Raw genomic sequence first — 13,011 nt, forward strand, 5'->3', positions numbered from 1 at the left:
CTCCCAAGTACCTGTTATCGTATTCATTTTGTGAATAGTCAGTATTCAAGTTCTTGGAAGAGGACTGCCTTGATTCCCAACATGTCTTGGAGATGATGCAACATCTGGGAGATCTAGTCCTCAAAGTAGAGGGATAACCCTCTGTCTGGGGTGATGATGATGAGGTACATCCCATTCCTAACTCATCATCTTACTTTCCCCGATATCCCTGGGTTTGCGTATTCATGACAACTAGAAGCTTACAGCTCATGTCCTTCTGCAGAGGGAAACAAAATTCCACGGGATCCAGGCCAGTCAACGTAATTCTATGTAATTCAGCAAACATTTTTCACATATTGCCTGATTAAAAGCATTTAAATGAAATTCCAGCCCAATTCTGAGTAATACAATGGATTGAATACCAGTGTTTCACTTTCTTTACACGTACTAACATTGTCATGATTTCCTCCACTGAAGATATAGGATGACACATTTTCAGCTGGTGTTGAGATCGAATTCTACTCTGGTAATGGAGAACCAACGGAAAGGCCATACCCGACATCTGACAGAAACAAAAATGGAAAAAAATGTTCTCCTTTTTTGGGCGATTGAGCTTCCCGGTCAGCAATAACAACAAGCATTTGCAATGCAATAGGTCTCGCATTTACGCAAGTTTAAACTATTGGCATTGTAAATGACAATACCTTTTATTTATGTTTTGGTTTTTTACAACATAAATTAAAGGCATTTCATTTACAATACCATTTACAATACCAATAGCTCCAAAACTCGCAGTTGCGAGACCTATTGCTTTGCAAATGCTTGTTATGTGTATGATGCTGGCACTCAGAAAAACAGCTCCATTCTTCTACCCATCACTGGGCAGTGCTTTAAATGGAAATATAGAAGTGCAAGTACTCATTATTCAGAGTACCTGTTTGCTCCTCAGAAGTGCCGGTACACTTTTGTGAAATGGATTGTAGCAGTGCTAAGTAGTGCAGGTAATGTGGCTACTCAGCTGGAGGCACGCTGAAGCCAGTAGACAGTGCTCGTTACCAGCTGAAGCCCTGGACAGTATGGTGCCCACAAACATCCTGAACCATAGAGCATTAAGCATTCATTTACTATATATTTTTCAGCAGTGTGCACTCGCTGACCAGATAACATTGTGGTCACAAGAGATTTAGACCTTAGCTTATTGTTCCATCTAATGGGTTGCAAAAAAATGCAGAGGATGTTGTGTTTCGTGGATTTATTGGGGTGGCCACCTCTCCCAAGGTCATGATGAACAGTGTCCCTAGTCCTGGATTTTTATATGGTGACCTAAGGCATTATGGGTGTTGTAGTCTTGCTTCGCTTGAACTATCTAGAGACTAACACACATGAAATCAATGATTTGCTGGTGAAACTGGAGGCAGTGACTGTAATAACATGGGATGAGGTGGTCACCATAGTTTTGCTGTGACTTGGATCACTTAGACCAGGGCTAGCAAGGGCAAGAGAGGGATAAGAACTGCTACCCCTTAGTGTCCTTAATAGTCCATGAGTAAATACTCTCCAAAGTCTAAAGCACATTGTATTCACCCATCACTGAGTTTGGCAAGGAACTTTCATAGATCCAAATCCTAATTTTGCAGTCCCCCACCTTCTCCTGGGCACCTGATTCCCTCTTCCTTAAGCAAAGTCTGAACGAAGGACTGCATTACTACTGCCCAAAAAACTTAGGGAGACTGTGCCGCAGACCAGCAAACCTTGCAAAAGTTGCCTAGTAATGTATGTCGTTAGCGGTGGTGTGCACGGAGCCTAAAATAGAAATTACCTCTTTGATTGTAAAAGAGAAAAGGGAGAGGATGCAGAATGTCCCTTGACTACACAACCCATTCTAGTGCCACGCTACTCAAAGTAGGGGAAGGATTTACAAGCACCCTTTCACAGATAGCACCGCCGGCATCGCCATATTGCTCACTTGAGCTGTACTTCTGACTAGCTGTCAGACAAAAGTGCTTGCTGCATGACCTTGGAGTAGTCACCAGTCACTGCCTGAAGAACATGGGGTATTAGTCAGAGTAGCAAATCTGTCATAAGGGCGCGTTACAGACATTCGAGGCCCCCCTCTGCTCCAATGACGAAAAAAAGACATAGGTGTACGCAAAGGAAATTTGGAGTTTTATGACTTTCCACCAACCTCTAAAAGAAGCTGTCAGATAAACAGATGCCCATTTAAACAAGTTTTGGTTTTCATTTTTTGTGCCGTGAAATCGTTTTCAGAGTGAAACATTCTTTCCTCCACCGTCCTTTAACGCATTAGAAGCAGGTCAGGAACTCTGCGGGTCTAAGTAGAAATGTCTGCAGATAACTTACTTAGCGGAGATTCTTACGTGCACATCAAACTCTTCCACAAGCAATATTCAGTGCATGTACTTACCGAGAAATCCATAAGAGGGAGCCATAGCACAGAGAACAGACAGCTATGTCTGCAGTACCAAATTCAAACAGTACGCACTATACCATCCTTCACAAATTAAAATAGGATCCCCTGGGCAGCATCTCAGATTAATTATATAGAAAAAACGTTTTAATTTAATCCAGAAGGAAAAAAGAGCATTATTCATTCTGTTGCAATAGTATCAAAGTATTAACCCCTCGAACAACAAGCGTTGGCCGCGCGCGAGCGGCCGGAGACGCAATATGTGGTGGGGGAGGGGGAGAAGCGGGAGTTGTGTGTGCGCGTGCGTCATCGTGATCGCGATCGCTCTGAAAGCGAAAGTGATCGTGATCGCGATGACGCACGAGTTTTCAAAGTGCTGCTGGCGGCCGGCTTCGCGCGTGCATGATCGCGTGAACGCAAGCGTAAGGCCAGCCAGCAGCACTTTGAAAAGCCCACATACAAAATGTCTCTCCGAGCCAGCGCCCATGCACTGGGCTCAGCAAGACCTAAAAAGAGGAGCCTGGAAATCTGTGTGTCATCGGCTGCTTCATGGAGCTGTGTTATTTTACCAACCTGTCTTGAATTAAGGTAAGAGGCAGGCCCTGCTCCCGCAGTGCTCTTGTGTCCCACAATGCTCCGGGGCATGATGGGAGCCGGTAGCATATGATGGTGCCTTTGCTGCCCTGTACAAGTATCCACAGCCACCACTGGAAGCATTCTGATTGGCTAGCCAGCTCCCACTTCTGTCTGTGGTGCTGAGTTGGCCTGCAGGTTTACCAGTGTCTGATGAGTTTACAGGGACCAGTGCTAACAGCCTTATTACACAAATGGGACATCTATTTATTGCTGTCTCATCATTATGCCCCCTCGTCTTTGACTTGGCCCTTGATTGCACTGCAGGCAAATTACAGCAGTTCAGGCTTTTCTAAGAAGGCATTACACTCTCAGGAGTCCTAAATGCCTTCTGTGAATTCCGAAAGTCTTAAAGTTAGCATTTTTCTCAGTTTAGGAGTAGTAAAATTAGGACTCCTAACTTTAGGACTCCTAAACTGAGAAAAATCCTAACTTTAAGACTTTCGGTATTCACAGAAGGCCTTTAGGAGTCCTAAAGTTAGGACTCCTAACTTCTGTGAATACCGAAATGAGTAAGTGCCTTCTGTGAATACCAAAATGAGTAAGTGCCTTCTGTGAATACCAAAATGGTAGTAAGTTTAGGCTTTTGTCTTAAGTTAGTTCTGTGAATCGGGCCCCGTGTGATGTGTACGTGTTGAGGGATGCCAAGGATGAGTCTGGCTGCGGTGTTCTGTATGGTCTGCTGGTTCTGAGTGTGTGGGTGATGGTCTTTAAGGATTTGGTGGGGATCCATTTGAAGGTTTTGCGAAAGATGCGGAGGGTGTTGAAGCAGGTGGAGGCGACTGAGTTGATCTGTCGGGTCATGGTGAGGGACAAGTTGAGAATTATGCTGAGGTTCTGGGCATGGTCGTGGGGCTCAGGGACTGCCAAGGGTGGTGGTCCACCAGGTGTTGTCCCATGCAGACGGGGAGGGTCAGAGGATGATGACTTCTGTTTTCTCTAAGTTAAGCTTCGGGCAGCTGCTGCTCATCCAGGATGCAATGTCCTTCATTCCTTCCTGAAAGATGAGTCTGGTGGTGGTGGGGTCCTTAGTGAGTGAGTGGATGACCTGGGTGTCGTCAGCGTAGGATACTATGATGAGTCCATTCTGTCTGACGATGGCAGCGAGGGGGGCCATGTAGATGGTGTAGAGCATGGGGCTGAGTGACGATCCTTAGGGTACCCCGCAGTTGATCTCTGTCGATTAGGAGAGGAAGGGGTGCAGCCTGACTCGTTGGGTTCTACGATTGAGGAAGGAGCAGATGCAGTCAAGGGCGGTACCCTGAATGCCGGTGTCGTGGACTTTGGCGGTGGGAGTGCAGTGGGGACGGTGTCTAAGGCTGCAGAAAGGTTGAGTAGGATTAGGGCCGCGGTGTGGCCTTGGTCGAGGAGGGTGCGGATGCTTCTGTAGCAGCGAGTAGGGTGGTCTCATTGCTGTGGTTGCTGCGGAATCTGGATTGGGAGCGGTCGGGGATGGAGTTCTCTTCGATGAATTTCGTTAGTTGAGCGTTGACGATCTTCTCTGTGACTTTGGCAGCAAAAGGGAGGAGAGAGATGGGTCGGTAGTTCTTGAGGTCCGTCGGGTCTGCTGAGGGCTTCTTGAGGAGGCGAATGTACCGGCTTCGAAAGTTGTGTTGATGGTGTGTCATAGCTCAGGAACAATGGCGGCTCTGGCTCTGTGGGAGATGTGTGGAGGGCAGGGGTACATGGGGGTTCCTGAGTGAAAGCCTTTCATGGTCGAGGCAGTGTCTTCGGTGGTGACTGGGGTCCAGGAGGAGATGGTAGGCTGGCTGTCATTAATGGGGGGAGGAGTGGGTTTGGCGTCCGAAGTCGACTAGAATATACGGAATACACAGCTTGGCAGAATGCGGGGAGTGACACGCTGTGTGGGGTAGGTCCTAGTGTAGTTGCTACTCTCCGAGAACAAGCGACCTAAATTGAAGGCCATCCGCTCACCAACTTGTGACATATTCATGTCACAGTCGTCCTTTAATGGGGACTTATTTGAATATTATCAGGCCCTTTACCAAGAGGATGCTAGGTTGGATGAACCTGGGCTTTTGGCAAACTTGTAACTCTGCTGGTCCCCCATCTGGACCCTATTTCCCACCAGAAACTGGTTTCTCCTTTGATGATTGGTGTGGTTTGCCTGGCCCTAGTTCAAACGGCACACAACAAAACTCTGGGGACAGAAGGAATTTCTGTGGAGTCCTACACGACGTATAGAGCTTACTTGCCCACAACTATTGACTCTATTCCAAGCAGCCAAGACAGCTGGAACTCTTCCACCATCAATGAGGTAGGCACTCATAGTGGTGCTCCCCATAAGTGGGAAGAGCCTGTTGGTGGTGCGCCCTTATAGGTCACTCTTGCCGCTCATCACCGATTGAAAGGTGTTGGGGAAGATCATTGCTAATCGCCTGCTTCCATACGTGTCCACTTTGGTCCAAACAGACCTAAATGACTTTATTCTGGGAAGGAACACGTTCCTCAATCTTTGCAGACTGTTCCATAATTATGGAAGAGCAAGGTTTAGAGCCTACGACAGGAGCAGCGCTCTTGTTGGACATCAACACGCCCTTTGATTCCGTCCTATTTCTAGAAGTAGAGAGACGTATGGAGTTAGGGTCAGAACTACTGTGATGGATAGATTTGGTGTACAGTACGGATGGGTAGAGATATTATCTGTCATTTATTGTTACTTCATGTTTATTAATAAGAAAAATCAACTTGAAAAAAAGAAGATAATAAAGAATAGAATGCTTTTGTTCCTTAAACCAATACAAATGTGGTGAATAAGTAGAGTAATACGCACACATTTCGAAGTGCTTTTAAAATCACATTCAAGTGCACTTGGGTTTAATGACACGATTAGATACTTTTTAAGTTCTGTATACCAAGAAATAGATAAGAACATCAGGAGAAAGTAATCAGACTTTGTGTGGCCAATGAAAATGTAATGTTCTGTTACGCTATGTCATGGCTACCTTATGTAATGTTATGTTATCTCATGTCATGTTGTGTTATGCTATCTAGGGAAGCAACAGAGCTCAGTAATTGACTCCTGACCCCCAAGAAGGTAGATTGCTGAAGATACTTTACCTCTCACAGCAGCCAAACATGTTTTCCCACACATGTTGCAGCACTTCTCATTCTTCAGGCACTGTCTGTCGCTCTGGCACTGTGGGGGAGGCAGTGGCCGCTTGCACATGATATTTATGGGGGGGCATGTGCCTGGATGTGGTGCACCTGCAACACACCATCAGGATTGTTAACATTCTGAATTAGAAACACATCCCTCCTGCGCTAACTGCACAATTGTCAAAAGCTGCTCACAGATCTTCACACTGAATTATCCTTATAGATGGTTTGACTCCTTTGGAATTATGAGGATTGAAAAAGCATCAAACATCTTCAGAGAAACTGCACACAGCGGCAGCTTTTCCAAACCACTGCCTTTTGTAAGTCAGATTAAGGTGTCTCACATTGTATCCCCTTCCACTGAATTTCCTGTCATCCTCTCTTCTACTATTCTTGCATTTTCTCTCCCACACTATTCGCTCTAAGACTCCTCACTCTTCATCTCTGCAGTCTACCGCTCTTCCCTATCACTTCTCATTTTATTGTTTTTCACTCTAGTGCTCTTCACTCTACACTGTTCCCAGTACACCTCCTACACTCCACCAATCTTCATTCTATTCTTTTTACTGCTTAATCAATTCATCACAGTTTTTGCCATTGCTTTTTCCTCTACCGTTCTTGCCTCTATCACTTTTCATTCTATCTCCCTTCTTTCTACCACTCTCCCCTCTCTGCCCTGCATTCGCTGGATCCTCAATTCTTTCCTCAGTAACATTCTTTCATTGTTCACATTAGTTGCTGGATTTTCATAGTGGAATCTGATCTTCTTATGCAGCTGGGTTCTTGCAAATATTCCCTTTCACCCTCCATTGGGACCCTTAGACTAGTATCAGGTTGGCCACCAAAGGGTTTATATAACCTACATTTTTCTATAAGAATTTTGTAACACTGAATAGGATTAACCTTAATTTTGTTTCTAAATCCTGACTCCACCCTTTGGAGATTATGGCGCCTTTACATTTGCCTTCACTGTTCCCTTCTTTCTCTCACTTTCCAGCTCTACACCAACAAAATATGCTTTTTTGTTTGGTTTGTGTTTTTTAATTCAGTGGTTTCTAGCCTGGCAAGGACAGGAGAAAGACTACTACTTTATGATCTGTATATGGTGCCTATGAACGGCAGCCAGGGTCTGCAACTGTGTGCAAATGCCTTATGTAAAAGTTGTTTTATGCAGAGGTATCAGACTTCAGATGTGAGCAATGTTGAATGCTGCAGTACGTTCCTTCACACCTAGCAGTGGGTCTGAGAAGACAGTGAGTGGGCATGGAACACTAACTACAGTATCAAGCTCTGAGCTGGCACCCTCCTCCGTACAAAGGAGTGCATCAGAGGAGACCATGAATGGGCGTGCAACAATAACTACAGGGTCACACTCAGAGATAACACCTTCCTCCGCGACTAGCAGTGCGTTAGAGGAGACAGTGAATGGACGTGCAACAATAACTACAGGGTCACACTCAGAGCTAGCACCTTCCTCCACACTTAGCAGTGCATCAGTAGAGACAGTGAGTGAGCAAGGAACAATGACTACAGAGTCACACTCAGAGATAGCACCTTCCTCCACAGAGGAGACAGTGGATGGACATACAACAATAACCAAAGGGTCAAACTCAGAGTGTAAAGATGAGCATGATCAGTGTTTGTACATGTCTAAGAGGAAAGAGGGGACTGAACTTTGTCCAGCCTCCTGGTGCCTAATATTGTGATGGTGCCATTGGTTTTACTTGCACAATTTTCACCTTTACATGTTAGAAGGAGCACCATGAATGCATGCAGCACAACACAGATGTTTCACAGCTGGTGATAACCTTGTACACAATATCATGTCCCACCATGTTACATACACTCTAGTTCCCAGCAGAACACGCTGGAGTAATCCAGCTACAATAGTATCCAGCAGCACGTGCCACCAGGGAACACCACAGTGGTGCAAAGCAGACCCCTGTAGCCCTCCAGAAAAAGACACAATCTCGATCCCTCAGATTTCAGAGGCTGAAGACCCGAGCCCTGTTTACTCACCTGCAGGATAGTCCTCTCCCTCCACTGGGTTCGCCTCGTAGGACCCAAGAAGGGCGACGAGGAGGAAGATGGCACCTGGAGTCTTCATCATGGAGTCTACAGCAATATTTGAATCCCTGCTTTAACTGTGCCTGTGATTTATAGGCTGACACAGGAAGGGAAGGAGGGGGCGTTGATGCTGGTAAAAAAAGATGGGACACCAGCCAAGGATGTTTAAAACCATCCCTTGCACAACCTGCAGCATTGTAGACACTCCCAGGAAACCAGTTTCCTTCATTATTTCGTCCATCCATCAGAGACAGACTCGCTGTTTGACTACTGTATGTAACCTTGGAACTCCCTGAAGGGATTTGATTGTGAAATAAATGGAAGTAATTGCACAATTAACATTTAAGGTTACTGGTGAGAAGATCTATGTGCTGTTACTGGAAAGAGTCTTTCATCAGAGTCCAATATTCCTGTACAGTAGAACATATTGGGGCAGTCTGAGCTGTTAAAAAAAAGATCAGGGCAACACAGGAGTACTGCACCAGGGACCTCCAACCAACATTGACTTGGCCCTTGCGACATCTGGAACTGCTTTTAGGATCCCTGGCAAAATCACTCAAGAAAAGAAGGTAACCAGTAGCTTGATGAGCATTGATTACTTTCTACAGCATCCAATGGAACTGGGACTCTAGGTTCGGTGAAAATAAATTCAGCATTACAATGGGCCCTCTTATAAATTGCCATGTTTCATTATTGTGATAACATGAAAAGATATCAGTTTGATCAAAGCCTTCACCTTTCTGCATCACACAAGTGATAGTGTCTCACAAAAATGAACATAAATTGAAAAAATCAGCAATAAACAATAATTTAATCCAGCACCATATTTCATAAGGAATGTGTTGGGGCTACTGCACAAAACAAATAGTAAGACTACACTCAGGTTTTTAAATCTACATCCAAGTGTAGTTTTACTACTTTTTGGAGTTTTAAACGCACAGTTGTTTCTGGCACAGATTTCCATACAGATTCCTTGGGAAATCACATGATTTTCAAGTTTGCCCTCCATTTCCACTGTATGCAGCTCTCCATGGCAGAGAACTCTACAAAGAGGAAATGGATTCCCTTTGTGCAAATACAATTTTTTGTTTCTTTTTTTACCTGCCACGAAAACATGTTTCTCCTTGGACAACTCTGTTCATTTACACCCCCATCAAATTTGGTGATGAAGCATTTTTCTTTCCACCTTGGAAAGGTATTCACACCAACACGTGGACGGAGGAAAAACAAATCCTTTTCGGGCTGGAAAGAGGATTGATAGGAGCTTGTGATTACACATAGACCTGCTAGTTTCTGGGAGTTTACAAACTTTGTTTCAAGTCAAAACAAGCTTGGAATGCCCAGGAACACCCATGTGCCCATCCCTTGAAAATAATTTATGGATTCAGAAAATCCACACTCACGGTGGAGTTCTCAGGTTCTTTGAAAGGGTTTACGCCAGCCTGGATTCCCTTTGTGAATTTCGGACAAGCATAGGAGAGGTACTTTTGTTCACCATTTATGAAAGTTTCAATGTTGTGAATAGGTCCATTGATGCGCCTGAATTAATACAGGTGGACATATCAATTATTGTTTTTAAAAATCCATTTTTTCCTCTCCATATGATTTATCAATTCATTTCTTGCAAGATATACTCTTTGGGAATCATTAAGTCATGACTGTTTTTTTAATAAATCATTTTAATTGATTTTACAGCAGAATCAAAACTGTACACCACATTCAGTACACAGCAGTATTGCCACCAAAAATCACTAACAAGAAGTCATGCTTTCCATATATTACAGAGATAACCTCCATAAAGAGACTATTCATGTTCTGATCTCAATGGATTATGGTTATACAGGGTCACCTTTTTCCCCCCATACATTTCAATCGGTCCAAATGTTGTAGTACTTCAGAGGGCACTCTTTAGCAAGGGAAATTTGTTTTTCTAGACGCATGCACTAATCTAAGCCTTCCTGCAATTTCCTCAATGTCTGTCAATTTCTCATCTCATCCAAGCAGTTTCTGTCTTGGCAACTAGGAGCCCCATCCACAGACATGCCATTTGATACCTGTTAGAGTCAGGTTCAGTGTTATTGTGGAAGATAACCAAGTTGGTGTCACTAAGTAGCATCAAACCAAACACTGCACTAAGAGTCTTATTATGAGTCTGGTGGTCCACGGACTGCTAGACTCACTGTGGAGATCTCCCGACCGGAGTATTATGACTTGGGTAGCCGGGCAACCCTGAGACCACTGCAAATGCCAGGGAACCGCCATTCCCTGGCAGTTACGGGGCAGTCCAAGGGCACCAATATGCATGGTGGGGCAAGCATTTTCCGTCTTTCCTCATCGTCACACTTTTCATAGCGGTGCGTGCGACTGTCATGAAATGTGTGGCAGTGAGGGAACATGAGGGCCCTACAAGGCCCCCTGGTGCCTCAAGCCATGTGGATGCACACAGGGGGGCACAGCATGTGCCCCCTGTGTGCATGCGCATTAGTACCTGCATTGCATGAACTGCAGCAGTCCATGCCATGCAGTTAACTGCCTTTGAGGTTGACTGTGGGATAAATGCCAATGATTGAACAATCAACATCTACGGGTACTAATGATAAGATCTGTGTGCTGTTGTTGAAAAGAGTCATTTGTCAGAGTCTAGTACTCCTGTGTAAGAGAACACATTGAGTCTGTTAGAACTGATGAAAATAATCATCAGGGCAGCAGAAGATTACAGCATCAAGGATCCTAAAAAGTACAGCACGGACGTGTCCCTTGCGACCCCTGTCACTCTTTTGGAGACCACTGTCAAAATGAGTCAAGAAAAGGAGGTACTTAGTGTCTTGATGAGCAGTTTATTATCTACAGCTTCTACCACTACCAGGGCTCAAATTGGAACTTTGAGCATTGTAAAAATAAATACATTCAGAGATTGCTACAGGCAAATAAATAAATTAAATAAAACACACACACATTGCAAAAAAACTGGGTGTGAGATTCATTATCGCAATTACACGAAAATGTACAAGCTTGAACAAAACTTTCACCTTCATGGTTCACAAAAGTGAAAGTGCCTCGCAAAATAAAAATAGAAATGAATAAGCAACAAAAAATAAATCATGTTATCAGCATAGTTTATAAACAATGTATGGAGCCACATTACAGCACAGTAGGAGAGCTAGCTGTCACCCCGTGGCCTTCCTGCCCCCTTCCACAGGCTCTCAATGACCCCTCAAGTTACAGGTGACCCAAGTGGGACAGAAACACCCACAAATTATTGAAAAAAAACTGTAAAAGGAACCTCCCACAATGCAAGGCCCCACAGCTTAACCACTCATGAATGATTTGTTCTTTGTGGTACCTCTAGGAGGGGCAGGGATGCCAACAACAATCAATTTAATGTTGCTAGAAGCTACAACGAGAGAAGCAGCCCCCATAAATATTTTTTGGAAAACTTACACAAAGTCTGCTGGTTCATTGAATTCTTAACCCCAGGAAAGGTTTTGCACTCCTAATAATATATATAAGAACACCCCTGTATATTGTGAAGTTGCATCTGATATAATGATTATGGAGTTCTGGACCCACTACGGTTCAAATGTGATTTAAGGGTGTCACAGATTCACATATTTGTAACTTAATATGTAGTACATAGCAATGTGTGTAATACATGTAATTTTCCTTTCTACAAGAAAGAGCTGTGCCTTGATAATAATTGCAATGGGATCAGAAAAGCAATAAAAAGAAAGTGGGGTGATTGTTGATTGGCTTTGGCTGTCTGAAGGAAGGGAGAGTTAGACGAACACAGGTTCTCAGTAGGAGTTGGCTGCAGGTGGTGGGTTGGCATAGTTAGGAATGCTAATAAAATTAAACTTTACGTTAACAATGCCCAAGTAACCAATTGACAAACCCAAACATTAACGTGATATAATAGTGATGTATGGTAATATTATCTAACCTTAATTAAAAAAAACCTCACTAATTCACAAAATAAATCCATTGACAACATCACTGATGACATCTCAAATTACATCATTCACGAGAACACTGTTGGGGGCACAAGTTCTAGTTAGGGCAGTAAACTGTAACTGCTGAAATTTTGTTTTTAGTTTAAAGTGTTACATTTTAACTGACATGTTTACGCAACTATAACATAACTTTAGTCTTTGTATTTTTAGTGTATCATTATGTTGACCCTTGCCTCCCATACCAATGGTAACAAGGTACAAAATAGTATATTATAGTTTGCTCATATGCATGTATTGTGTATGCCATGGCACGTTTTAATATGTACTTGTAATGACCTAATATATTTACCAAAACCAATTTGCAAGGGGTTCAATTAGAGCTGCTGTTACGTGCAATCTATGAGGCATTTAAATTGTTTAAATCATGTAAATTGTGTTGTATTGTGCTAAAAAGAATTGAAATTGACATTTTCATTGTAGTGATAGTTGTCTTAATGTATGTTAGTACAGCTGCTCCAAATAACGTGCTATTGGGGTCACATCATTTATATTCCAAATGTGGAAGTTGTAAGGAGTGAACTTGGATAAGAAAGTCTTGCAAGACTGATTATGCAAAAGGGCCCTCTTTCAAACCTAACTGTCAAGGCAGTAGTAATTCATGAACTTGTACACTGATGACAATATCTGGCAGATGTTTAGAACTGGCATCCCTCTTCTCAAAGCTGTGGCAGGGCATCGGCCAAAGTGGAATGAGCCTACAAGCCTCTGGGGGCTCTTTCTTTGCCAGTGCGCAGCAAACCTTAATGTAGAGGATGATCTACCTTGACAGAGTTC

The 13,011-nt window shown here is 43.6% G+C and overlaps 1 protein-coding gene across 1 annotated transcript in view; it reads right to left on the minus strand.

The window, feature by feature from the left end:
* LOC146822203 (WAP four-disulfide core domain protein 12-like) overlaps positions 1-8,317 on the minus strand; it is a 37,512-nt gene extending 29,195 nt beyond the window's left edge. Inside the window, exons 1-2 of the mRNA XM_085613332.1 lie at positions 8,180-8,317; positions 6,122-6,268 (exon numbers count right to left, since the gene is read on the minus strand). Coding sequence (XP_085469458.1) covers positions 6,122-6,268; positions 8,180-8,270 — 238 coding nt within the window. The 5' untranslated portion in view covers positions 8,271-8,317. The remainder of the gene's footprint in view (positions 1-6,121; positions 6,269-8,179) is intronic.
* Between the last annotated feature and the right edge of the window lie 4,694 nt (positions 8,318-13,011).

Source organism: Triturus cristatus, chromosome 6, assembly GCF_964204655.1.
Source record: "Triturus cristatus chromosome 6, aTriCri1.1, whole genome shotgun sequence".
Classification (NCBI taxonomy): Eukaryota; Metazoa; Chordata; class Amphibia; order Caudata; family Salamandridae; genus Triturus; species Triturus cristatus.